This window comes from Rhinatrema bivittatum, chromosome 1 (assembly GCF_901001135.1).
Source record: "Rhinatrema bivittatum chromosome 1, aRhiBiv1.1, whole genome shotgun sequence".
NCBI classification, from domain to species: Eukaryota; Metazoa; Chordata; class Amphibia; order Gymnophiona; family Rhinatrematidae; genus Rhinatrema; species Rhinatrema bivittatum.
In genome coordinates, this window is record NC_042615.1 from 839,651,830 (window position 1) to 839,679,642 (window position 27,813).

The 27,813-nt window shown below is 48.0% G+C and overlaps 1 protein-coding gene across 1 annotated transcript in view; it reads left to right on the plus strand.

Moving 5' to 3' along the window:
• The window catches only part of LOC115073699 (NACHT, LRR and PYD domains-containing protein 3-like), a gene marked incomplete at its 3' end in the record, with an annotated part of 70,860 nt that extends 49,288 nt beyond the window's left edge, over positions 1-21,572 (plus strand). The window contains exons 7-8 of the mRNA XM_029572336.1: positions 3,972-4,058; positions 21,405-21,572. Of these exons, the coding sequence (XP_029428196.1) occupies positions 3,972-4,058; positions 21,405-21,572 (255 nt within the window). The remainder of the gene's footprint in view (positions 1-3,971; positions 4,059-21,404) is intronic.
• Between the last annotated feature and the right edge of the window lie 6,241 nt (positions 21,573-27,813).

Sequence of the window (27,813 nt, forward strand, 5' to 3'; positions counted from 1 at the left end):
ACATATATATTAGTGGTGGACGTTCTACTGACCAAACACTTCTCTGTACACATGTATCACCAAAAACGTTACTCCCACACATTATAAACATGCATGGATTACCACACATTCTACACACATGCACTGTATCTATGCATGGATCAGCACTCTGCACTCACTAACTATATATCCATGCACGGAAAAGCACACATTCTACACTACACACTGTATCTATGCATGGATCAGCACTCTGCACTCACTAACTATATATCCATACACGGAAAAGCACACATTCTACACTACACACTGTATCTACGCATGGATCAGCACTCTGCACTCACTAACTATATATCCATGCATGGAAAAGCACACATTCTACACTACACACTGTATCTATGCATGGATCAGCACTCTGCACTCACTAACTATATATCCATACACGGATAACCACACATTCTACACTACACACTGTATCTATGCATGGATCAGCACTCTGCACTCACTAACTATATATCCATGCACGGAAAAGCACACATTCTACACTACACACTGTATCTATGCATGGATCAGCACTCTGCACTCACTAACTATATATCCATGCACGGAAAAGCACACATTCTACACTACACACTGTATCTATGTATGGATCAGCACTCTGCACTCACTAACTATATATCCATGCACGGAAAAGCACACATTCTACACTACACACTGTATCTATGCATGGATCAGCACTCTGCACTCACTAACTATATATCCATGCACGGAAAAGCACACACTCTACACTCACACACTGTATCTATGCATGGATCAGCACTCTGCACTCACTAACTATATATCCATGCAGGGAAAAGCACACATTCTACACTCACACACTGTATCTATGCATGGATCAGCACTCTGCACTCACTAACTATATATCCATGCAGGGAAAAGCACACATTCTACACTCACACACTGTATCTATGCATGGATCAGCACTCTGCACTCACTAACTATATATCCATGCACGGAAAAGCACACATTCTACACTACACACTGTATCTATGCATGGATCAGCACTCTGCACTCACTAACTATATATCCATACACGGATAACCACACATTCTACACTACACACTGTATCTATGCATGGATCAGCACTCTGCACTCACTAACTATATATCCATGCACGGAAAAGCACACACTCTACACTACACACTGTATCTACGCATGGATCAGCACGCTGCACTCACTAACTATATATCCATGCAGGGAAAAGCACACATTCTACACTACACACTGTATCTACGCATGGATCAGCACTCTGCACTCACTAACTATATATCCATACACGGATAACCACACATTCTACACTACACACTGTATCTATGCATGGATCAGCACTCTGCACTCACTAACTATATATCCATGCACGGAAAAGCACACATTCTACACTCACACACTGTATCTATGCATGGATCAGCACTCTGCACTCACTAACTATATATCCATGCAGGGAAAAGCACACATTCTACACTCACACACTGTATCTATGCATGGATCAGCACTCTGCACTCACTAACTATATATCCATGCAGGGAAAAGCACACATTCTACACTCACACACTGTATCTATGCATGGATCAGCACTCTGCACTCACTAACTATATATCCATGCAGGGAAAAGCACACATTCTACACTCACACACTGTATCTATGCATGGATCAGCACTCTGCACTCACTAACTATATATCCATGCAGGGAAAAGCACACATTCTACACTACACACTGTATCTATGCATGGATCAGCACTCTGCACTCACTAACTATATATCCATGCAGGGAAAAGCACACATTCTACACTACACACTGTATCTACGCATGGATCAGCACTCTGCACTCACTAACTATATATCCATGCACAGAAAAGCACACATTCTACACTACACACTGTATCTATGCATGGATCAGCACTCTGCACTCACTAACTATATATCCATGCATGGAAAAGCACACATTCTACACTACACACTGTATCTATGCATGGATCAGCACTCTGCACTCACTAACTATATATCCATGCACGGAAAAGCACACATTCTACACTACACACTGTATCTATGCATGGATCAGCACTCTGCACTCACTAACTATATATCCATACACGGATAACCACACATTCTACACTACACACTGTATCTACGCATGGATCAGTACTCTGCACTCACTAACTATATATCCATGCACGGAAAAGCACACATTCTACACTACACACTGTATCTACGCATGGATCAGCACTCTGCACTCACTAACTATATATCCATGCACGGAAAAGCACACATTCTACACTACACACTGTATCTATGCACAAATCATCAAACACTCTACATTCATATACTGTATTTATGTTTAAATCACCTAAAACTACACACACACTCTAAAACCACGAATGAATCAACAAGCACTCTATACTCACACATTATAGCCACACATGGATCACCACACGTTCTACGCTGACACATTATATCCACCCATGGATACCACACACTCTATATTCACACATTATGTCCACTCATGGATCACCACACACTCTACACTCACACATTATGTCCACTCATGGATCACCACACACTCTACACTCACACATTATGTCCACTCATGGATCACCACACACTCTATACTCACACATTATGTCCACTCATGGATCACCACACTCTACGCTGACACATTATATCCACCCATGGATACCACACACTCTATATTCACACATTATGTCCACTCATGGATCACCACACACTCTACGCTCACACATTATGTCCACTCATGGATCACCACACTCTACGCTGACACATTATATCCACCCATGGATACCACACACTCTATACTCACACATTATGTCCACTCATGGATCACCACACACTCTATATTCACACATTATGTCCACTCATGGATCACCACACACTCTACGCTCACACATTATGTCCACTCATGGATCACCACACTCTACGCTGACACATTATGTCCACTCATGGATCACCACACACTCTATACTCACACATTATGTCCACTCATGGATCACCACACACTCTATACTCACACATTATGTCCACTCATGGATCACCACACACTCTACGCTCACACATTATGTCCACTCATGGATCACCACACTCTACGCTGACACATTATGTCCACTCATGGATCACCACACACTCTATACTCACACATTATGTCCACTCATGGATCACCACACACTCTACGCTCACACATTATGTTCACTCATGGATCACCACACTCTACGCTGACACATTATATCCACCCATGGATACCACACACTCTATATTCACACATTATGTTCACGTATGGATCAGTTGTTGTGTGTCCCATCCATGGCAGGCCCACGACCGGGCCTACTCACCTGCAGTGCCCGGCTCCCGGACCTGGCCCGTCCTCACTGGCGACAGTAGGCTGCCTATTGCAGACAGAGAGAGCGATCTGCCCCCAGTTGTGCTTGCCTTATAGTTTGGTTCATTATAAGATAGAAGGTGGAAGAGCAGACGGAATAGAGGAGGGGGAAGGGCAGACATAATGTGCGAGAGGAGCAGAGGAGGGCTGGCTTTGAGTTGGGATTTGGCGTAGGAGATGCAGTGAAAGTCCTTTGCTGCTGGGTATAGAGAGACGGGGACTGGCAGTGCACGGTAAACATGCGACCGGGCATCCCACCCTTTCTTAGTTTCATAACTGCAGACCAAAGCAAGGAGGGTGACTGTTTTGGGGAGTTCACCACCCCATCCTCTCGAATCCGTCTGACATTGAAGCAGGGGGCTTAAAGCAACCCTTGCCCGTGGCATCGTTTTGTCCTGCATCTGCCCTGGCTATGTTTTTATATATTTTTGTGGTTTGATGAGTGCTTTGAGTTTTTTCCTGAGGACATTAGCGAATATAAAACTTGTGTACTTTCTCCAATTTGATATTTTATATACCACTTTGTGGTTTATGTTTTCATGCTCAGGCTGCAAAGTGCGAGCCTGGGAGATGCGGGAACAGGCATCCTTTGCGAGGCTCTGAAGAGATCAGACTGCAGAATATGGAACGTAACGTAAGTAATGAAGAGAGGTGCAATAACAGTAATGCTTTTAAACTAGAACAAAGGGGAAAGCCGACAGTCGCTCAGCAGCGCACGGTTCAAAGGATACTAATGATGCATTAGAATTAGGGCATCCCGACAGTGAGGTTCCAATAATAAGAAAAGTAGTCCTGTAACTAAAATCTCACCTGAGCTAAAAAATTCGGAGAAATGTATCCTTGAAGGATACTAATGAAACAGGAGAGTTAGGGCATCCCAACAGAGAGGTTCCATTAAAAGCAAACATAGTTCACATGCCTATATGTAAAAAATCACCGAAGCTAATGATTTCCGAATTATCCCTAACAACTGAAAAGCAGGATGTTAATACAAACAAAAAACACACTTTGAAATGTCTGTATGCCAATGCCAGAAGTCTAAGATGGGAGAGTTAGAGTGTATAGCAGTGAATGATGAGATTGACATAATTGGCATCACAGAAACTTGGTGGAAGGAGAATAACCAATGGGACAGTGCTATATCAGGGTACAAATTATATCGCAATGATAGGGAGGATCAACTTGGCAGGGGTGTGGCACTTTATGTCCGGGAGGGTATAGAGTCCAACAGGCTAAAGATCATACAAGAGACTAAATGCTCAGTAGAATCTATATGAGTAGAAATCCCATATGTGTTGGGTAAGAGTATAGTGATAGGAGTATACTACCGTCCACCTGGACAAAATGGTCAGACAGATGATGAAATGCTAAGAGAAATCAGGGAAGCAAACCAATTTTGCAGTGCAATAATAATGGGAGATTTCAATTACCCCAATATTGACTGGGTAAATGTAACATCAGGACTTGCTAGAGACATAAAGTTCCTGGATGTAATAAATGACTGCTTCATGGAGCAATTGGTTCAGAAACCAACAAGAGAGGGAGCTATTTTAGATTTAATTCTTAGTGGAACGCAGGATTTGGTGAGAAAGGTAACGGTGGTGGAGCCACTTGGCAACAGTGATCATAACATGATCAAGTTTAAACTAATAACTGGAAGGGGGACAATAAGTAAATCTGCAGCTCTAACACTAAACTTTCAAAAGGGAAACTTTGATAAAATGAGGAAAATAGTTAGAAAAAAACTGAAAGGTGCAGCTGCAAAGGTTAAAAGTGTTCAACAGGCTTGGACATTGTTTAAAAATACAATCCTAGAGGTGCAGTCCATATGTATTCCATGCATTAAGAAAGGTGGAAGGAAGGCAAACAATTACCGTCATGGTTAAAAGGTGAGGTGAAAGAGGCAATTTTAGCCAAAAAAAATCCTTCAAAAATTGGAAGAAGGATCCATCTGAAGAAAATAGGATAAAACATAAGCAGTGTCAAGTTAAGTGTAAAACATTGATAAGACAGACGAAGAGAGAATTTGAAATGAAGTTGGCCATAGAGGCAAAAACTCATAATAAAAACTTTTTAAAATATATCCAAAGCAAGAAACCTGTGAGGGAGTCGGTTGGACCATTAGATGACCGAGGGGTTAAAGGGGCTCTTAGGGAAGATAAGGCCATTGCAGAAAGGCTAAATGAATTTTTTGCTTCCATGTTTACTAATGAGGATGCTGGGGAGATACCAGTTCCAAAGATGGTTTTCAGGGGTGATGAGTCAGACGAACTGAACGAAATCACTGTGAACCTGGAAGATGTAGTAGGCCAGATTGACAAACTAAAGAGTAGCAAATCACCTGGACCGGATGGTATGCATCCTAGGGTTCTGAAGGAACTCAAAAATGAAATTTCTGATCTATTAGTTAAAATTTGTAACCTATCATTAAAATCATCCATTGTACCTGAAGACTGGAGGGTGGCCAATGTAACCCCAATATTTAATAAAGGCTCCAGGGGCGATCCGGGTAACTATAGACCAGTGAACCTGACCTCAGTGCTGGGAAAAATATTGGAAACTATTCTCAAGATCAAAATCGTAGAGCATATAGAAAGACATGGTTTAATGGAACACAGTCAACATGGATTTACCCAAGGAAAGTCTTGCCTAACAAATCTGCTTCATTTTTTTGAAGGAGTTAATAAACATGTGGATAAAGGTGAACCGGTAGATGTAGTGTATTTGGATTTTCAGAAGGCGTTTGACAAAGTCCCTCAGGAGAGGCTTCTAAAAAGTCATGGGATAGGTGGCGATGTCCTTTCGTGGATTACAAACTGGTTAAAGACAGGAAACAGAGAGTAGGATTAAATGGTCAATTTTCTCAGTGGGAAAGGGTAAACAGTGGAGTGCCTCAGGGATCTGTACTTGGACCGGTGCTTTTCAATATATTTATAAATGATCTGGAAAGGAATAGGATGAGTGAGGTTATCAAATTTGCGGATGATACAAAATTATTCAGAGCAGTTAAATCACAAGCAGACTGTGATACATTATAGGAGGACTGTGATACATTATAAGACTGGAAGATTGGGCATCCAAATGGCAGATGAAATTTAATGTGGACAAGTGCAAGGTGTTGCATATAGGGAAAAATAACCCTTGCTGTAGTTACACGATGTTAGGTTCCATATTAGGAGCTACCATCCAGGAAAAAGATCTAGGCATCATAGTGGATAACACATTGAAATTGTCGGCTCAGTGTGCTGCGGCAGTCAAAAAAGCAAACAGAATGTTAGGAATTATTAGGAAGGGAATGGTTAATAAAATGGAAAATGTCATAATGCCTCTATATCGCTCCATGGTGATACCACACCTTGAATACTGTGTACAATTCTGGTCGCCGCATCTCAAAAAATATATAATTCTGATGGAGAAGGTACAGAGAAGGGCGACCAAAATGATAAAGGGAATGGAACAGCTCCCCTATGGGGGAAAGACTAAAGAGGTTAGGACTTTTCAGCTTGGAGAAGAGACAGATGAGGGGGGATATGATAGAGATGTTTAAAATCATGAGAGGTCTAGAACGGGTAGATGTGTATCGTTATTTACTCTTTCGGATAATAGAAAAGACTAGGGGGCACTCCATGAAGTTAGCATGTGGCACATTTAAAACTAATTGGAGAAAGTTCTTCTTCACTCAACGCACAATTAAACTCTGGAATTTGTTGCCAGAAGATGTGGTTAGTGCAGTTAGTATAGCTGTTGTTATGGGAGTCTCTGTTTAGTGGACCCTTGGGCCGACCTGCTGGAGTCTGCTCTTCACCCTGGAAGTTGGCACTCCCCCGGGAGGAACCCGTAGGAGCCCAGCCGCTGGGACTTAGGTGGCTTCACCCATGGAAGCCGAAGCCCCCCCCCCAGGAGGAGCCCGTAGGGGCCCGGCCGCTGGGACTTAGGCGAGTAGTGGATCAGGACAGGTAACTGGAACCAGACTAAGACAGTAGCAAGTGGGTTCGGGTTCTGGAACCAGGCAGGAACTGTAGCAAGATTCGGGTACTGGAACCAGGCAGGAACTGTAGCAAGCAGGCAGGAACCAAGCAGGTACTGTAGCTAGCAAGCAGGCAGGAACCAAGCAGGTACTGTAGCTAGCAAGCAGGCAGGAACCAGGCAGGTACTGTAGCAGGCAGGCAGGAACCAAGCAGGAACTGTAGCAAGCAGGCAGGAACCAGGCAGGTACTGTAGCTAGCAAGCAGGAACCAGGCAGGAACTGTAGCAAGCAGGCAGGAACCAGGCAGGTACTGTAGCTAGCAAGCAGGCAGGAACCAGGCAGGTACTGTAGCAAGCAGGCAGGCAGGAACCAAGCAGGTACTGTAGCAAGCAGGCAGGCAGGAATGGAGCGACAAAGCCAAGCAAGTCACTCCGGGGCACAGCGCAACAGGAAATCGGGAGGCTAACCCGTTGCAAGGCAAAGACTGGATGGCCGCGGCCGGCTTATCAAGGCCCCAGCATCTAACGTCAGGATTTGGGCGGAGTCACCGCTGGCAGGAAATGGCCTAGAAAAGCACCCGTGCCTAAGCGCAGGGCGTCTACAGAGGACCTCGCAGCGGCGCAGCCCCAGCGGGGACACCGCCATCCAGGCCGCGAACTAGGCCTCAGAGAATGGGAGCAGGTAAGGATCTGGCCGCTGCGCTCGCGGCCAGAACCGCAACAGAACCTCCTCTCTTACGCCCCCTCTTAGCCAGTCCGGGTTTACTTGGATGGTGCAAATGGAACTGCCATAGCAAGTCCTTGTCAAGGATGTTACGGGCCGGTTCCCAAGAATTGTCCTCGGATCCACAGCCCTCCCAGGCAAGCAAGTATTCCCATCGGCGTTGATGAAACCGGACATCCAAAACCACTTGATACGTGACCTTGTCTGGTACTGATGGATCCAATGGTTCAGGAGCCCGGGAGTGGCACCTGTATAACACAAGAGGCTTCAGCAATGACACATGAAACAAGTCATGTATGCGCATGGAGGAGGGTAGGCACAGACGGTACGAGACTGTTCCCACTCGTTCGGCGACTCGAAAAGGCACACAGAATTTCGGAGCTAGTCTTCTAGATGGAATACGTAGCTGTAGATTTCTGGTGCTAAGCCAGACACTGTCTCCTGGGAGGAAGATGGGTGCTGGCTGACGGTGCCTATCTGCCCACTTCTGAGTGGCCAGAGCGGCTTTACGGATCTTTTCCTAGGTAGAGATCCACAAGAACCGAAGCCGACGAGCTGAGAGTTGCACTGCCGGGAGTGCACTAGGTTCAGGCGAAGGTAAGGGTGGACGAAGTTGCTTCCCATAAACAACGAGGAACGGCGAACTTCCAGTGGCGGCATGCATGTGATTATTATACGAGCACCCACAGGAGTAGTTCGGCCCAATTATCTTGTCTTTCATTCACAAAGGCACGAAGAAAGGTCTTCAGGATTCGATTGGTTTGTTCTGTTTGCCCATTACTTTGAGGATGGAATGCTGATGAAAGACTAAGTTGCACCTTGAAGCGTTTACATAGGGCTTTCCAATAACGAGCTGTAAACTGTGGTCCTCGATCAGAGACTATATCCTGCGGGAGACCGTGAAGTCTAAAAATATGCTGGGCGAACAGGCCAGCCAGGTCAGGAGCAGAAGGTAGATTAGGCAGAGGGACAAAGTGCGCCATCTTGGAAAATCGGTCCACGGTTACCCAAATGACCAAATTACCTCCTGAGGCAGGAAGGTCCACGACGAAGTCGGTTGAGATGTGGGTCCAAGGTTCCACCGGGATGGGTAATGGTTGCAACAAACCCCTGGTCTTCCCGATGAGCGGTTTTTGAACCGCACAGGTAGGGCATGAGCCCCCAAAGGCTTGGACGTCTTGTCTCACCGTTGGCCACCAGTAAAAACGGTTTAACAGGTCCAAAGTCCCTTTCCAACCAGCATGGCCCCCAGTGAGGGAGTCATGGGCCCAGGTGAGAACTGCTCTTCGGGAGCGACGTGGAACCACGGTCTTCTCTTGAGAGGATACTGAGGTTAAAGCAAGGCTTACTTTTTCAGGATCCAGGATATTTTGAGGCATATCAGGAGTCTCTTCCACCTCAGAAGAGCGCGAGAGCGCATCAGCTCGAACTTTCTTCGACCCGGGTCTATAGCGTAACGTAAAGTCAAACCGGTCAAAAAACAGCGACCACTGGGCTTGTCTTGGATTCAGGCATTGGGCTTGCTTCAAGAATGCTAGGTTTTTGTGATCGGTGTAAATCGTAACTGGGTGGTTGGCTCCTTCCAACCACTGTCTCCATTCCTCTAGAGCAAGTTTCATTGCTAGTAACTCCTTGTCACCAACACAGTAGTTGCTCTCCGCCGGGGAGAATTTCCTTGAGAAAAATGAACAGGGCGACAGCTGTCCAGAATCAGAGTACTGACTCAGTACTGCCCCCACGGCCACATTGGAGGCATCAACTTCCACCACGAAGGGCCGGCTGGGATCTGGATGGCAAAGGCAGGTGTCTAACAAGAAGGCCTCTTTGAGGGCTTCAAAAGCTTGACAGGCAGAGGCAGGCCAATCCACCGTGTTAGCCCCCTTTCGGGTGAGTGCAGTTAACGGGGCCACAATACGAGAATAATTGGGGATAAAGTGACGGTAGAAATTGGAAAAGCCGAGGAAGCGTTGCAACGCTTTAAGACCCCTCGGCCGGGGCCAGTCCTTAATAGCCGCCACTTTCTGTGGATCCATTCGAAAACCAGTTGCAGAGACTATGTAGCCTAGGAACGGCAGGGACGTTTTCTCAAAGCTACACTTTTCCAGCTTTGCGTAGAGACCATGCTCCCTAAGTATCTGGAGCACTTGACGGACATGCTGACAATGTGACGACAGATCCTGGGAGTAGATTAACACATCGTCGAGGTAAACAATTACACAGGTGTTCAGAAGGTCCCGCAACACCTCATTCATCAGGTGCTGGAACACCGCTGGGGCATTACACAAGCCAAAAGGCATTACGAGGTACTCATAATGCCCGACGCGGGTATTAAATGCGGTCTTCCACTCGTCTCCAGGACGGATCCTGACTAAATTGTATGCTCCTCGCAAGTCCAACTTTGTGAAGATCTTTGCTCCTTGAAGCCGATCAAGGAGCTCCGGGATTAACGGGAGCGGGTAACGGTCTCGCTTGGTAATAGAATTTAGGCCTCGATAGTCTATGCACGGCCTCAATGAGCCATCTTTCTTGCTGACAAGAAAGAACCCTGCCCCTGCAGGTGACTTGGACGGGCAGATAAAGCCCTTGGCTAGATTCTCCGCAATATATTCAGACATGGCCCGGGTCTCAGGTATAGATAAGGGATAGACCCTTTCTCGAGGAGGCATGGTACCAGGTAGCAAGTTTATAGCACAGTCATACGGATGATGTTGCGGAAGGATCTCCGCCTTGGTCTTGGAGAATACATCCTTGAAGTCCTCATAAGGTGCAGGAGGACCCACGGCAGAGTGCATCAAGGGAAGTGCAGAAGTCTTAGGCACTTTCATACAATTGGCTAGGCAAAAAGGACTCCATTTGACAATCTGTAGCATATCCCACTGGATCGTAGGCGAGTGTTTCTGTAACCACGGCAACCCTAGCACCACGGGGTGGACAGCCTTCTCCAGGACTAGGAAGGCTATCTCCTCTGAATGGATCGCCCCGGTGTGGACCGTAATGGGTGCGGTGGACATCTGGACAGGTCCGGGAAGAAGCGTCCCCTGGATAGAGGTAATTCGTAACGGGACCTCCCGTCTCTGTGTCGGAATTCTCAGCTGGGAGACTAAGTCCTGCAGGATAAAATTACCTCCAGCTCCAGAGTCCCGGAACACCATTGTCTCAAAGGAGCCCCCGGGATATTCCAAGGTAATCGGGACAGTACATTGAGGAGCTGTAGCACAGCCTAGGAGGAGCTCCTCCCGACCTCCTAGGCTTTGGTGTTTTCCGCACGCTCCTGGCAGCGTGCCAGGAAGTGGCCCTTCTGGCCACAATACAAGCACAAGTTCAATGAACAGCGACGTTGCTTTTCTTCAGCAGAAAGCGGGGCATGACCCAGCTGCATGGGTTCGCAGGTGGAAGCGTCTGGACGAGGAATCTTGGGCGAGGACACAGGTCTCGGCCCACGAGGCGGACTGTAGTGAGAGGAGCTTTGCTCCTTGGCCCGTTGCTGTAGGCAGCGGTCAATGCGGGCAGCCATCTCGATCAAGGCATTGAGGTCCTCCGGCAGATCTCGGGCTGCAATTTCATCCTTTATGCGTCCGGAGAGGCCTTCCAGGAAGATGGCCTTAAGACTACCATCTTGCTAACCTACCTCTTGGGCCAGCGTCCTAAAGTCCATTGCGTAATCTGCCAGGGAGCGAACCCCCTAGCGAAGTTGCAGCAGCTCAGACGTAGCTGTGGCTACTCAGGCGGGCTCATCAAAGGCCCGGCGAAAGTTCGTGATGAACTGTTGTAGGTTCGTTAACGAAGAATCATTGTTCTCCCAGAGGGGAGAAGCCCAAATTAAGGCTTTTCCATCAAGCAGGGACAGGATATATGCCACTTTCACCGCATATGAGGGAAACTGCCGAGGCAACAAGGAGAACCGTACAAAACATTGGTTCAGGAAGCTGCGGCAGGTCCTTAAATCACCAGCGTAGAGGGAGGGTGCCAGCAGCTGCGTCACTGAAGAGCCTTGGGTCTCAGGTGCTGGGTCTGGGGCAGAAGCGGCCCTGGCATCCAATCGGGCCGCTAACTCCCCTACTGAAGCGGTAAGGACCTCGAGGTACTGTTTTTAATACTGCAGCTGCTGGGCCAACCCAGGCAGGTCCATCGGCCGAGTCCATGGCCTTGCAATCTGTTATGGGAGTCTCAGTTTAGTGGACCCTTGGGCTGACCTGCTGCAGACTTGGAAAGGTGGACAATGTCTCTGTAGCAAAGCAGGCCGGGAGGCAGATGTTCGGGCAGGACGTAGATGCTCTTCACCCTGGAAGTTGGCACTCCCCCAGGAGCCCAACCGCTGGGACTTAGGTGGCTTCACCCTTGGAAGCCGAAGCCCCCCCCAGGAGGAGCCCATAGGGGCCCGGCCGCTGGGACTTAGGCGAGTAGTGGATCCGGACAGGTAACTGGAACCAGACTAAGACAGTAGCAATACTGTAAGTGGGTTCGGGTACTGGAACCAGGCAGGTACTGTAGCAAGCAGGCAGGCAGGAATGGAGCGACGAAACCAAGCGAGTCACTCCGGGGCACAGCGCAACAGGAAACCGGGAGGCTAACCCGTTGCAAGGCAAAGACTGGATGGCCGCGGCCGGCTTATCAAGGCCGCGGCGTCTGATGTCAGGATTTGGGCGGAGTCACCACTGGCGGGAAACTGCCTAGAAAAGCGCCCAAGTGGCGCACGGGCGCGCCTAAGCGCAGGCCGTCTACAGAGGACCTCGCAGCGGCGCAGCCCCAGCGGGGACGCCGCCATCCAGGCCGCGAACTAGGCCTCAGAGAACAGGAGCAGGTCCAGGAGCCCGGAGGTAAGGGTCTGGCCGCGGTGCTCGCGACCAGAACCGCAACAGCTGTGTTTAAAAAAGGATTGGATAAGTTCTTGGAGGAGAAGTCCATTACCTTGCTATTAAGTTCACTTAGAGAATAGCCACTGCCATTAGCAATGGTAACATGGAATAGATTTAGTTTTTGGGTAATTGCCAGGTTCTTATGACCTGGATTGGCCACTGTTGGAAGCAGGATGCTGGGCTTGATGGACCCTTGGTCTGACCCAGTATGGCATTTTCTTATGTGAACCTGGCAGATGTGGGAACAGGCATCCTGTAGGAGGCATTGAAGAGATCAGACTGCAGAATATGGAACGTAACGTAAATAATGAAGAGAGATGCAATAACAGTAGTAAAGTCTTACTAGAGACTAGTGTTAAGAATGCCAGAGTGAATGAGAAAGTAGTGAATAAGAAATAATAAGAACATAAGACATGCCATACTGGGTCAGATCAAGGGTCCATCAAGCCCAATATCCTGTGGCCAATTCAAGGCACAAGTATCTGGCAAGTACCCAAACACTAAGTAGGTCCCAAGCTACTATTGCTTATTACTTAATAGCAGTTTATGGATTTCTTCTCTAGGAACATATCCAAACCATTTTTAAACCCAGTTACACTAAGTATTGTAACCACATCCTCTGGCAATGAATTCTAAAGCTTAATTATGCGTAGAGTGAAAAAAAAATTCTACAGTTAGTTTTAAATGAGCTACTTGCCAACTTCATGAAGTGTCCCCTAGTCCTTTTATTATCTGAAAGAGTAAATAAAGGAAAATTGTTTCTTACCTGATAATTTTCGTTCCTGTAGTACCATGGATAAGTCCAGACACCTGGGTTTTGTCTCCCCTCCAGCAGATGGAGACAGAGAAGTTTTAAAACAACCCTGCCCTATATACCAAGGTGCCACCTACAGTCCATCAGTCTTAAGAACATAAGAAAATGCCATACTGGGTCAGACCAAGGGTCCATCAAGCTCAGAATCCTGTTTCCAACAGTGGCCAATCCAGGCCATAAGAACCTGGCAAGTACCCAAAAACTAAGTCTATTCCATGTTACCGTTGCTAGTAATAGCAGTGGCCATCGCGGAAAGATTAAATGATTTATTTGCTTCGGTGTTTACTGAAGAGGATGTTGGGGAGGTACCTGTACTGGAGAAGGTTTTCATGGGTAATGATTCAGATGGACTGAATCAAATCACGGTGAACCTAGAAGATGTGGTAGATCTTATTGACAAACTGAAGAGTAGTAAATCTCCTGGACCGGATGGTATACACCCCAGAGTTCTGAAGGAACTAAAAAATGAAATTTCAGACCCATTAGTAAAAATTTGTAACCTATCATTAAAATCATCCATTGTACCTGAAGACTGGAGGATAGCAAATGTAACCCCAATATTTTAAAAGGGCTCCAGGGGCGATCTGGGAAACTACAGACCAGTTAGCCTGACTTCTTACTCAGTATCAAAGCATAATGGTTCAAAAACCAAACTATGTACAGCTAAATAACTTTCTCATATCTAAGAAAGCTCAGCCAACCCCCAACTGGGAACAGAACTCGCTGAACCAAGAGAACAAGCGATCAACAGATTGCAGTGCAATTACCAAAAGAAATGTTGAACGAGCGGACTCTCCGTTACTTCAGTGTATACAGCCATGGGCGGGGCTCTGGACTGAACCGTGGTACAGGAACGAAAAATTATCGGGTAAGAACCAATTTTCCTTTCCCTGTACATATCCGGATCAGTCCAGACTCCTGGGATGTCCGAGACCTAACTTACCTAGGGTGGGAGCCGGAGAGGCCTGCTCGGAGCACTCCTTCTCCAAATCCTCCAGACTCCAGATCTCACACATCCAGTCTGTAATGCCTCGCAAAAGTGTGTAACGACTTCCAAGTAGCCGCCCTGCAAATTTCCTGAGGCGAACCTTGATGACATTCCAGCCAGGAAGCAGCTTGTGAGCGGGTAGAATGGGCAAGAAGTTCAACTGATACCATTTTACCACGCAGTAAATACGCGGAACTTATAGCTTCCTTCAGCCACCGAGCTATCGTAGTCTTAGAGGCCATATTACCTCTTTTTGGACCACTCCACAATACAAAAAGATGGTCAGACACTCGGAAGGAATCCGTAACCTCGAGATATCATAGCAGAGCCCTGCGTATATCCAGCTTCCGTAAGCAACCGGATCCAATCGGTCCAAATCTGAAAAGGACGGAAGATCTATCGACTGATTCAAGTGAAAAGACTGCACTACTTTCGGAAGAAAGGAAGGAACTTTCCGTAAGGAAATCCCTGAATCCAAAATCCGCAAAAAAGGCTCCCTGCACAACGCCTGTAATTCCGACACCCGACGGGCTGACGAAATTACTACCAGGAACACTACCTTCAGCGTGAGATCCTTCAGCATTGATCCTATAGAGGTTCAAAAGGCGGAGGACACAAAGCTGAAAGGATCAAATTCAGGCTCCAGGAAGGACACAGGTGGCGGAGTGGAGGGCGTAAGTGCTTTGCTCCTCGAAGAAGACAAGCCACATCTGGATGCAACGCCAACACTACCCCCTGAATCTTACCTCGCAGACAACCAAGTGCCGCCACCTGTACCCTGAGCGAACTACACAACAAACCTTTAGAGAGTCCTGCTTGAAGGAAACACAGGATGTCCAGTATCAACGCTCGCGTGGGATGTACCTCGTGGTCCAGGCACCAGGCTTCAAAAACTTTCCACACGCTGACATAAGCCAGCGAAGTAGATAGTTTGCGTGAAATCAACAACATAGCCACCACTGCGTCAAAATATACTTTGCCTTCAAACGCTGCCTCTCAAAAGCCAATACCACTAGACAGAAGCGATCTGCCTCTTCCAAACACAGGCAGGATGCAGGAGGATAGTGAGTGAGGATGAGAGGGGTGCAGGGTGAGTGAGTGAGGATGAGAGGGGTGCAGGGGCTGAGTATCAGAGGAGGTGCAGGATGAGGGATTGAGAGTTAGGGGTCAGAGAAGGATGCAGGAGGATAGTGAGTGAGGATGAGAGGGGATGCAGGGTGAGTGAGTGAGGATGAGAGGGGGTGCAGGGTGAGTGAGTGAGGATGAGAGGGGATGCAGGGTGAGTGAGTGAGGTGTGGGGGATAGGGAGTGAGTGTATCAGAGGGGATGCAGGGTGAGTGAGTGAGGATGAGAGGGGTGCAGGAGGATAGTGAGTGAGGATGAGAGGGGATGCAGGGTGAGTGAGTGAGGTGTGGAGGATAGTGAGTGAGGATGAGAGGGGATGCAGGGTGAGTGAGTGAGGTGTGGAGGATAGTGAGTGAGGATGAGAGGGGATGCAGGGTGAGTGAGTGAGGATGCGAGGGGATGCAGGGTGGGTGAGTGAGTGAGGATGAGAGGGGGTGCAGGGTGAGTGAGGATGAGAGGGGTGCAGGGAGTTAGTGAGTGAGGACGAGAGGGGATGCAGAAGGATAGTGAGTGAGGATGAGAGGGGATGCAGGGTGAGTGAGTGAGGTGTGGGGGATAGGGAGTGAGTGTATCAGAGGGGATGCAGGAGGATAGTGAGTGAGGATGAGAGGGGATGCAGGGTGAGTGAGTGAGGTGTGGGGGATAGGGAGTGAGTGTATCAGAGGGGATGCAGGGTGAGTGAGTGAGGATGAGAGGGGATGCAGGGGATTAGTGAGTGAGGATGAGAGGGGATGCAGGGGGTTAGTGAGTGAGGATGAGAGGGGTGCAGGGGGTTAGTGAGTGAGGATGAGAGGGGGTGCAGGGTGAGTGAGTGAGGATGAGAGGGGATGCAGGGTGAGTGAGTGAGGTGTGGGGGATAGGGAGTGAGTGTATCAGAGGGGATGCAGGAGGATAGTGAGTGAGGATGAGATGGGATGCAGGGTGAGTGAGTGAGGATGAGAGGGGGTGCAGGAGGATAGTGAGTGAGGATGAGAGGGGGTGCAGGGTGAGTGAGTGAGGTGTGGGGGATAGGGAGTGAGTGTATCAGAGGGGATGCAGGAGGATAGTGAGTGAGGATGAGATGGGATGCAGGGTGAGTGAGTGAGGATGAGAGGGGGTGCAGGAGGATAGTGAGTGAGGATGAGAGGGGGTGCAGGAGGATAGTGAGTGAGGATGAGAGGGGGTGCAGGGTGAGTGAGTGAGGTGTTGGGGATAGGGAGTGAGTGTATCAGAGGGGATGCAGGAGGATAGTGAGTGAGGATGAGATGGGATGCAGGGTGAGTGAGTGAGGATGAGAGGGGGTGCAGGAGGATAGTGAGAGGGGATGCAGGGTGAGTGAGTGAGGATGAGAGGGGGTGCAGGGTGTTAGTGAGTGAGGATGAGAGGGGATGCAGGGTGAGTGAGTGAGGATGAGAGGGGATGCAGGGTGAGAGAGTGAGGTGTGGGGGATAGGGAGTGAGTGTATCAGAGGGGATGCAGGAGGATAGTGAGTGAGGATGAGAGGGGATGCAGGGTGAGTGAGTGAGGATGAGAGGGGATGCAGGGTGTTAGTGAGTGAGGATGAGAGGGGATGCAGGGTGAGTGAGTGAGGATGAGAGGGGTGCAGGGTGAGTGAGTGAGGATGAGAGGGGATGCAGGATGAGTGAGTGAGGTGTGGGGGATAGAGAGTGAGTGAGGATGCGAGGGGTGCAGGGTGAGTGAGTGAGGATGAGAGGGGGTGCAGGGTGAGTGAGTGAGGATGAGAGGGGATGCAGGGTGAGTGAGTGAGGATGAGAGGGGATGCAGGGTGTTAGTGAGTGAGGATGAGAGGGGATGCAGGGTGAGTGAGTGAGGATGAGAGGGGATGCAGGGTGAGTGAGTGAGGATGAGAGGGTGCAGGGTGAGTGAGTGAGGATGAGAGGGGATGCAGGGTGAGTGAGTGAGGATGAGAGGGGTGCAGGGTGAGTGAGTGAGGATGAGAGGGGTGCAGGGTGAGTGAGGATGAGAGGGGATGCAGGATGAGTGAGTGAGGTGTGGGGGATAGAGAGTGAGTGAGGATGCGAGGGGTGCAGGGTGAGTGAGTGAGGATGAGAGGGGGTGCAGGGTGAGTGAGTGAGGATGAGAGGGGATGCAGGGTGAGTGAGTGAGGTGTGGGGGATAGGGAGTGAGTGTATCAGAGGGGATGCAGGAAGATGGCGAGGGGGTTGTTTGGAAGGGCTGTGGGGTGCAGTGAGGGAATGGAAGGGGCTGTGCTCTGTGAATGAGGAGATTGGAGGGGTCTGTGGGGGGGGGGGGGAGTGACTGAGAGGAATGGAGGGGCTGTGCTCTGTGAATGAGGAGATTGGAGGGTCTGTGGGGGAGGGGGGGAGTGACTGAGAGGACTGGAGGGGGTGTGGGGTATGAATGAGCGCCTCGATGTCTGGGGGAGTGGTGTGAGTGGATTCCTCTTCCCTCTCCTCCTCTCATTCCTTTCCATCTCCTCCCTCTGTGTCTCTTCTCCTTCTAGCCCTCCTGCTTGAGAGTCCCTCTCCCCACCCCCTTCTCCTCCCACTTCAGCACCCGTCACTAAGATCCCCTTCCAACAAAGAAGAGCCACATAAACTAATTGCACACAGAAATGTCTGGAAAAAAATAAAATTAAAAAAATATATTTAATTTGCAAATATATACAAATTTGCAGGATAACTGCTGCAGAATCTTGAAAAATCTGAGACAGGAAACGGGGCTCCGGTCCAGGCAGGCCTAAGCCTTGCTGGCAGCTTCTTCCAAGAGAAACTTTTCAATATCCTCTCTCTCCCTCCATAAACCCTCAATTGGTGTCACTTGGAATCATCAGTGAATCTTCTCTCTCCCAACCATCAGCTTCAAGTCTGCCCGGACTACAACTCTCAGCTTCCACCTTTTCATAAAGCAGCCTTACTTTTCTTTTGATCTTACTTTCTCCTTTACTGTTTCCTTTAGAGATCCTCTACCTGTACAACAGTCTCAGCTCCGTGACACAGATACAGTAATGTGCAGCTTTACGTGCAGTGCCAGTGACGCGCTCTTTCCTACCTCTCTCACTCCTCAATCTCAGCTCCGTGACACAGAGATACAGTAATGTGCAGCTTTACGTGCAGTGCCAGTGACGCGCTCTTTCCTACCTCTCTCACTCCTCAGTCTCAGCTCCATGACACAGAGATACAGTAATGTGCAGCTTTACATGCAGTGCCAGTGACGCACTCTTTCCTACCTCTCTCACTCCTGTCTCCGCTCCTTGACACAGAGATACAGTAATGTGCAGCGTTACGTGCAGTGCCAGTGACGCGCTCTTTCCTACCTCTCTCACTCCTCAATCTCAGCTCCATGACACAGAGATACAGTAATGTGCAGCTTTACGTGCAGTGCCAGTGACGCGGTCTTTCCTACCTCTCTCACTCCTCAGTCTCAGCTCCGTGACACAGAGATACAGTAATGTGCAGCTTTACGTGCAGTGCCAGTGACGCGGTCTTTCCTACCTCTCTCACTCCTCAGTCTCAGCTCCGTGACACAGAGATACAGTAATGTGCAGCTTTACGTGCAGTGCCAGTGACGCGCTCTTTCCTACCTCTCTCACTCCTCGGTCTCATCTCCGTGACATAGAGATACAGTAATGTGCAGCTTTACGTGCAGTGCCAGTAATGCGCTCTATCCTACCTCTCACTCCTCAGTCTCAGCTCAATGACACGTACATACAGTACTGTGCAGCTTTACATGCAGTGCCAGTGACGTGCTCTTTCCTACCTCTCACTCCTCATTCTCAGCTCCATCACACAGCAGCTTTACATGTAGTGCTAGTGACGCGCTCTTTCCTACCTCTCACTCCTCAGTCTCAGCTCCATGACACAGAGATACAGTAATGTGCAGTGCCAGTGACGCGCTCTTTCCTACTTCTCTCGCTCCTCAGTCTCGGCTCCGTGACACAGATAAAGTAATATGCAGCTTTACATGCAGTGCCAGTGATGCGCTCTTTCCTACCTCTCTCACTCCTCAGTCTCAGCTCCGTGACACAGCAGCTTTACGACCAGTGCCAGTGACGCACTCTTTCCTACCTCCCTCACTCCTCAGTCTCAGCTCCGTGACACAGCAGCTTTACGACCAGTGCCAGTGATGCGCTTTTCCTACCTCTCTCACTCCTCAGTCTCAGCTCCGTGACACAGCAGCTTTACGATCAGTGCCAGTGAAGCGCTCTTTCCTACCTCTCTCACTCCTCAGTCTCAGCTCCGTGACACAGCAGCTTTACATGCAGTGCCAGTGATGCGCTCTTTCCTACCTCTCACTCCTCAGTCTCAGCTCCGTGACACAGCAGCTTTACGTGCAGTGCCAGTGACGCGCTCTTTCCTACCTCTCTCACTCCTCAGTCTCAGCTCCATGACACGTAGATACAGTAATATGCAGCTTTACGTGCAGTGCCAGTGACGTGCTCTTTCCTACCTCTCACTCCTCAGTCTCAGCTCCGTGACACAGCAGCTTTACATGCAGTGCCAGTGACGCGCTCTTTCCTACCTCTCTCACTCCTCAGTCTCAGCTCCATGACACGTAGATACAGTAATATGCAGCTTTACGTGCAGTGCCAGTGACATGCTCTTTCCTACCTCTCACTCCTCAGTCTCAGCTCCGTGACACAGCAGCTTTACATGCAGTGCCAGTGACACGCTCCTTCCTACCTCAGTCTCAGCTCCGTCAGACAGATGCAGTAATGTGCAGCTTTACGTGCAGTGCCAGTGACACGCTCTTTCCTACCTCTCACTCCTCAGTCTCAGCTCCATCACACAGAGATACGGTATTGTGCAGCTTTACGTGCAGTGCCAGTGACGCGATCTGTCCTCCTTCTCACGCCTCAGTCTCAGCTTCGTGGTACAGAGATACAGTAATGTGCAGCTTTACATGCAGTGCCAGTGATGCGCTCTTTCCTACCTCTCTCACTCCTCAGTCTCAGCTCTGTCACACAGATACAGTAATGTGCAGCTTTACCTGCAGTGCCAGTGACACTGTCTTTCCTACCTCTCTCACTCCTCAGTCTTAGCTCCATGACACAGAGATACAGTAATGTGCAGCTTTACGTGCAGTGCCAGTGATGCGCTCTTCCTACCTCTCTCACTCCTCAGTCTCAGCTCCGTGACATGTAGATACAGTAATGTGCAGCTTTACGTGCAGTGCCAGTGACGCGCTCTTTCCTATCTCTCTCACTCCTCAGTCTCAGCTCCGTGACACAGAGATACAGTAATTTGCAGCTTTACGTGCAGTGCCAGTGACGCGCTCTTTCCTACCTCTCTCACTCCTCAGTCTCAGCTCCGTGACACAGCAGCTTTATGACCAGTGCCAGTGACGCGCTCTTTCCTACCTCTCACTCCTCAGTCTCAGCTCTGTGACACAGAGCTGCACAGTAATGTGCAGCTTTATGTGCAGTGCCAGTGACACGCTCTTTCCTACCTCTCTCACTCTTCAGTCTCAGCTCCATGACTCGTACATACAGTAATGTGCAGCTTTATGTGTGATACTTGGAACTCTCGTCTTCCTCTTCTCTCCAGGTTGGCCAGTAACAGTCTTACAGATGCCTGTGCTCCAGTGATTGCTGATGCCATTTGCTCCAGTCAGTGTCTCAAGTATTTGGCTCTGCCAGAAAACTCCTTCACCAGCACTTCGGTCTTGAGTTTTAACAGCATCCTCCTAGGCTGTGGCAGCCTGAAGGAAATCCAGTGAGTGATTATTGCCTCTCCAAAGTCAGACATGGAATATTTGGTGTAAGAGCTGTCTCTTTTGTCTCTGTCCCTTTCTGAGTGGACCATGGAGAAAACTCTCATTTGCACATTGAGCTAATGTTTATTGCATCTAAAATAACCCAATAGTGTGCTGCGGCAGTCAAAAAAGCAAACAGAATGTTGGGAATTATTAGAAAGGGGATGGTGAATAAAACGGAAAATGTCATAATGCCTCTATATCGCTCCATGGTGAGACCGCACCTTGAATATTGTGTACAGTTCTGGTCGCCGCCTCTCAAAAAAGATATAATTGCGATGGAGAAGGTACAGAGAAGGGCTGCCAAAATGATAAGGGGAATGGAACAGCTCCCCTATGAGGAAAGACTAAAGAGGTTAGGACTTTTCAGCTTGGAGAAGAGGCGGCTGAGGGGGAATATGATAGAGGTGTTTAAAATCATGAGAGGTCTAGAACAGGTTGATGTGAATCGGTTATTTACTCTTTCGGATAATAGAAAGACTAGAGGGCACTCCATGAAGTTAGCATGGGGCACATTTAAAACTAATCGGAGAAAGTTCTTTTTTACTCAACGCACAATTAAACTCTGGAATTTGTTGCCAAAGGATGTGGTTAGTGCAGTTAGTATAGCTGTGTTTAAAAAATAATTGGATAAGTTCTTGGAGGAGAAGTCCATTGCCTGCTATTGATTAAGTTCACTTAGAGAATAGCCACTGCCATTAGCAATGGTAACATGGAATAGACTTAGTTTTTGGGTACTTGCCAGGTTTTTATGGCCTGGATTGGCCACTGTTGGAAATAGGATGCTGGGCTTGATAGACCCTTGGTCTAACCCAGTATGGCATGTTCTTATGTTCTTAGGCATTCGGTCAGACCACCAGAGGTATCTTTGGTTTTCAGTTCTGCATCAGCATTTTCAGTTTCGGGCTCTATCCTTCTGTCTGGCTACAGCACCCAAGACATTCACCAAGGTGATGGTGGTGGTGGCAGCCCATCTCCGCAGAGAGGAGTCACTGGTGCTTCCTTACTTGGACGATTGGCTGATCCATGCAAAGTCAAAAGCGCTTGCCCAGGAGGCAATTCAGAAAGTATTTCAGCTCCTGCAATCCCTAGGCTGGGTGGTCAATCTCGCCAAGAGCCTACTGGAGCCCACTCAGTCACTGGAATATTTGGGTGCTCTTTTCGACGCTCAGCAAGGCAGAGTTTTTCTTACCATGGAACGCATCTCCAAGCTGCAAGTCCAAGTTTGAGGTTTAATGCTCAAGCACCCACCCAGAGATTATTTACAGGTTCTCAGATCGATGACTTCAACATTAGAACTGGTACCCTCGGCCTTTGCTCATATGAGACCATTACAGTCCGCATTACTTTCTCGATGGAACCCAATCTCCGAGCTTTTTCATCTGCCTTTACCGCTTACAGAGACAGCGCGAGCCAGTCTCAATTGGTGGTTAGTGATGGACAATTTGATGCCCCACTGGACAGTCGTCATCACAGACACCAGACTCTCAGGTTGGGGTGCGGTATGCCAAGGAAAATCAGTGCAGAGACTTTGGTCCGCCGTCAAATAGCTCTGGTTGATCAATCGACTGGAAACCAGGGCGGTATGGTTAGCATTCAAAGCATTCCATCCTCTCCTTCAGGGCAAGTTGATCAGAATTCTCTCAGACAATGCGACCACGTTGGCGTACATCAATCGCCAAGGAGGAACCAGAAGTCAGACAGTGGCAATAGAAGCTCGCCAATTGATCAGCTGGGAAGAGCTAAACTTGGTAAGCATAGCAGCATCTCACATCGCCGGCGTGGACAATGTGCAGGCAGACTTTCTCAGTCGTCACCGTATAGATCCTGGAGAATGGGAACTGGCAGAGACCGCCTTTCAACTCATATGCGATGCATGGGGCACACCCAGTATGGACCTGATGGCAACTTTTCAGAATGCCAAAGCACCAAAGTTCTACGCTCATCGCAGAGAGACTGCAGCAGAAGGGGTAGATGCCCTAGTGTTGCCTTGGCCCACCGAGGTTCTGCTGTATGTCTTCCCACCTTGGCCATTGATTGGCAAAGTGCTTCGGCGGGTAGAGATCCATCCAACGGAGGTCATTCTGATAGCTCCAGAATGGCCGAGATGTCCCTGATTTGCGGACCTTCTCAATCTCGCAGTGGACGGTCCTCTGCGATTTCTGGTTCTCCCAGACCTGCTGCATCAAGGGCCTGTTTGGAGGACGTTGATCATTTCTCTCTAGTGGCATGGCTTTTGAAAGGCAGAGGTTAACTCACAAAGGCTATTCTCTGGCTGTGGTAGCTACGCTTCTCCAATCGCGTAAGATTTCTACCAATCTCACATATGTTAGAGTATGGAAAGTTTTTAAGTCTTGGTGTTTGGACTGTGAGGTTGTGCCTACCCAAGCTTCGGTGTCGGATATTCTGTGTTTTTTACAATCTGATCTTTCTAAAGGGTTGTCATGTAGTTCTCTTGGAGTGCAGGTTGCGGCACTTGGTGGTTTGCGTGGTTCCATCCAGGGTGTAGTGTTAGCGGCACATCCGGATGTAGTTTGATTTCGTAAGGGAGCAAAACACTTGCATCCTCCGCTTCGGCATCCTTATCTGTCGTGGAGTTTGAATTTAGTCCTCACTGCTTGGCTCCTTTTTAGCCTTTGAAGAGATCGACTCTAAAAGATCTTACCTTAAAGATGATTTTTCTGGTGGTCATTTCTTCGGCTTGTAGGGTGTCGAAACTCCAGGCGTTTTATCTGTAGGGAACCCTTTTTGTGGATTTCGGACTCAGGCATTTCTTTAAGGACAGTTCTGTCTTTCTTGCCGAAAGTGGTTTGTTTCCTCTTTCCATGTAAACCAATTGGTGGAGCTGCCGGCCTTCAAGGACTTAAACCATTCAGATCCTTTGCCTAGAGACTTGAGGAAGCTTGATGTTTGAATAGGTCTGCGTTACCTTGAGGTTACCAATGAGTTTCGCGTGACTGACCATCTCTTTGTGCTGTGGAGCAGTCCTAAACCAGGACAGCAGGCGTCCAAAGCTACTATAGCTCGTTGGCTAAAGGAAGCTATTAGTTTGGCCTATCTCCTTCAGGGTAGATCCCTTCCTACGGGTCTGCGTGCCCACTCTACTCGTTCGCAAGTGGCGTCTTGGGCAGAGTGTCAGATGGTATCACCGCAGGAGATATGCAGGGCGGCTGCGTGGAAATCTCTGCATACTTTTGCAAGACATTACAGACTGGATGTTCAGGCTCCAGTTGCGAGAGGATTTGGAGAGGGAGTACTTCTAGCGGGCCTCTCTGGATCCCATCTCAGGTAAGAAAGCTGTGGTACATCCCAGGAGTCTGGACTGATCCGGGTACGTACAGGGAAAGGAAAATTTAGGTTCTTACCTGATAATTTTCATTCCTGTAGTACCACGGATCAGTCCAGAGTCCCGCCCGTCAGAGGCATGGAAGAACGGGAGAGTGCGCTCGGTTCTTATCTATTTCATTATTTCAGATTGACAGAGATTTTTAATGTTTTGTCCTCAAGTGGTTTTTTCAAGATTCAGGTCCCAGGAGGGTTCAGTTTCTTTTATTATATATTGTTATGATGGTTTTGAGAGTTCCATTCTGCTTTGACATTGAGTAATACTGCCGGACTGTAGGTGGCACCAGCCTATTTATAGGCGGAGCGTGGTAACTGCTCTGTCTCCATATGCTAGAGAGGGGGCAAAACCCAGGAGTCTGGACTGATCCGTGGTACTACAGGAACGAAAATTATCAGGTAAGAAACTAATTTTCCTTTTCAAGTCTTGCCTAACAAATCTGCTTCATTTTTTTGAAGGGGTTAATAAACATGTAGATAAAGGTGAACCGGTAGATGTAGTGTATTTGGATTTTCAGAAGGCGTTTGACAAAGTCCCTCATGAGAGGCTTCTATGAAAACTAAAAAGTTATGGGATAGGAGGCGATGTCCTTTCGTGGATTACAAGCTGGTTAAAAGACAGGAAACAGAGAGTAGGATTAAATGGTCAATTTTCTCAATAGAAAAGGGTAAACAGTGGAGTGCCTCAGGGATCTGTACTTGGACCGGTGCTTTTCAATATATATATAAATGATCTGGAAAGGAATACGACGAGTGAGATAATCAAATTTGCAGATGACACAAAATTGTTCAGAGTAGTTAAATCACAAGCAGATTGTGATAAATTGCAGGAAGACCTTGTGAGACTGGAAAATTGGGCATCCAAATGGCAGATGAAATTTAATGTGGATAAGTGCAAGGTGATGCATATAGGGAAAAATAACCCATGCTATAATTACACAATGTTAGGTTCCATATTAGGTGCTACATCCCAAGAAAGAGATCTAGGCGTCATAGTGGATAATACATTGAAATCGTTGGTTCAGTGTGCTGCGGCAGTCAAAAAAGCAAACAGAATGTTGGGAATTATTAGAAAGGGAATGGTGAATAGAACGGAAAATGTCATAATGCCTCTGTATCGCTCCATGGTGAGACCGCACCTTGAATACTGTGTACAATTCTGGTCGCCGCATCTCAAAAAAGATATAATTGCGATGGAGAAGGTACAGAGAAGGGCAACCAAAATGATAAGGGGAATGGAACAGCTACCCTATGAGGAAAGACTAAAGAGGTTAGGACTTTTCAGCTTGGAGAAGACGACTGAGGGGGGATATGATAGAGGTCTTTAAGATCATGAGAGGTCTAGAACGGGTAGATGTGAATCGGTTATTTACTCTTTCGGATAGTAGAAAGACTAGGGGGCACTCCATGAAGTTAGCATGGGGCACATTTAAAACTAATCAGAGAAAGTTCTTTTTTACTCAATGCACAATTAAACTCTGGAATTTTTGCCAGAAGATGTGGTTAGTGCAGGTAGTATAGCTGTGTTTAAAAAAGGATTGGATAAGTTCTTGGAGGAGAAGTCCATTACCTGCTATTGTTCACTTAGAGAATAGCCACTGCCATTAGCAATGGTAACATGGAATAGACTTAGTTTTTGGGTACTTGCCAGGTTCTTATGGCCTGGATTGGCCACTGTTGGAAACAGGATGCTGGGCTTGATGGACCCTTGGTCTGACCCATTATGGCATTTTCGTATGTTCTTAAGGTGTGGGGGTTTTTTTATTATTTGTAATACAACTTTCTTAGTATTTGACAGGGATAATTTAGAATATTAATTCACTCTGTTCTTTAATTATAGTTACATGGGCAACATTTACCTTTATTAGACCATCCTAATAGAGAGGTTCCATCTCCCCTGTTTCTTTAGTATCCATCGAAGTTACCACATAGATACAGACATGATGACAGTCTGCCCAGCAAACCTAAGGTAGTATCTGCTGTAATGTGTAGGTTACCCCAATGCTTGTCAGTGTCCCAGACTTTAAAAGTCAAGACCCTCGTTGATTGCTGTTGAATCCAATTCCCCATTATGCCTTGCCATGGAAGCAGAGAGCAATGTTGGAGTTGCATCAAAGTATCAGTATTATTAGTTAAAGGTAGTAACTGCTGCATCAGAGAGTTACCCTCATACTTGTTTCCCCAAATCATAAATCTCAGGGGCCCTCATTGGTTGCTGTTCAAATCCAATTCCACCTCTCCCCCTGTCCTTGGAGCAGAGAGCAATAATGAGTTGCATCAACAGTATGAAGGCTTCTTGTTTAAGGGTAGTATCCGCCACACCAGCAAGTTACCCCCATGAGAAGGCTTATTGGTTAAGGGTAGTATCCGCCACACCAGCAAGTTACCCCCATGAAAAGGCTTATTGGTTAAGGGTAGTATCCGCCACACCAGCAAGTTACCCCCATGAGAAGGCTTATTGGTTAAGGGTAGTATCCGCCACACCAGCAAGTTACCCCCATGAGAAGGCTTCTTGGTTAAGGATAGTATCCGCCACACCAGCAAGTTACCCCCATGAGAAGGCTTATTGGTTAAGGGTAGTATCTGCCACACCAGCAAGTTACCCCCATGAGAAGGCTTCTTGGTTAAGGATAGTATCCGCCACACCAGCAAGTTACCCCCATGAGATGGCTTATTGGTTAAGGGTAGTATCCGCCACACCAGCAAGTTACCCCCATGAGATGGCTTATTGGTTAAGGGTAGTATCCGCCACACCAGCAAGATACCCCCATGAGATGGCTTCTTGGTTAAGGGTAGTATCTGCCACATCAGCAAGTTACCCCCATGAGAAGGCTTATTGGTTAAGGGTAGTATCTGCCA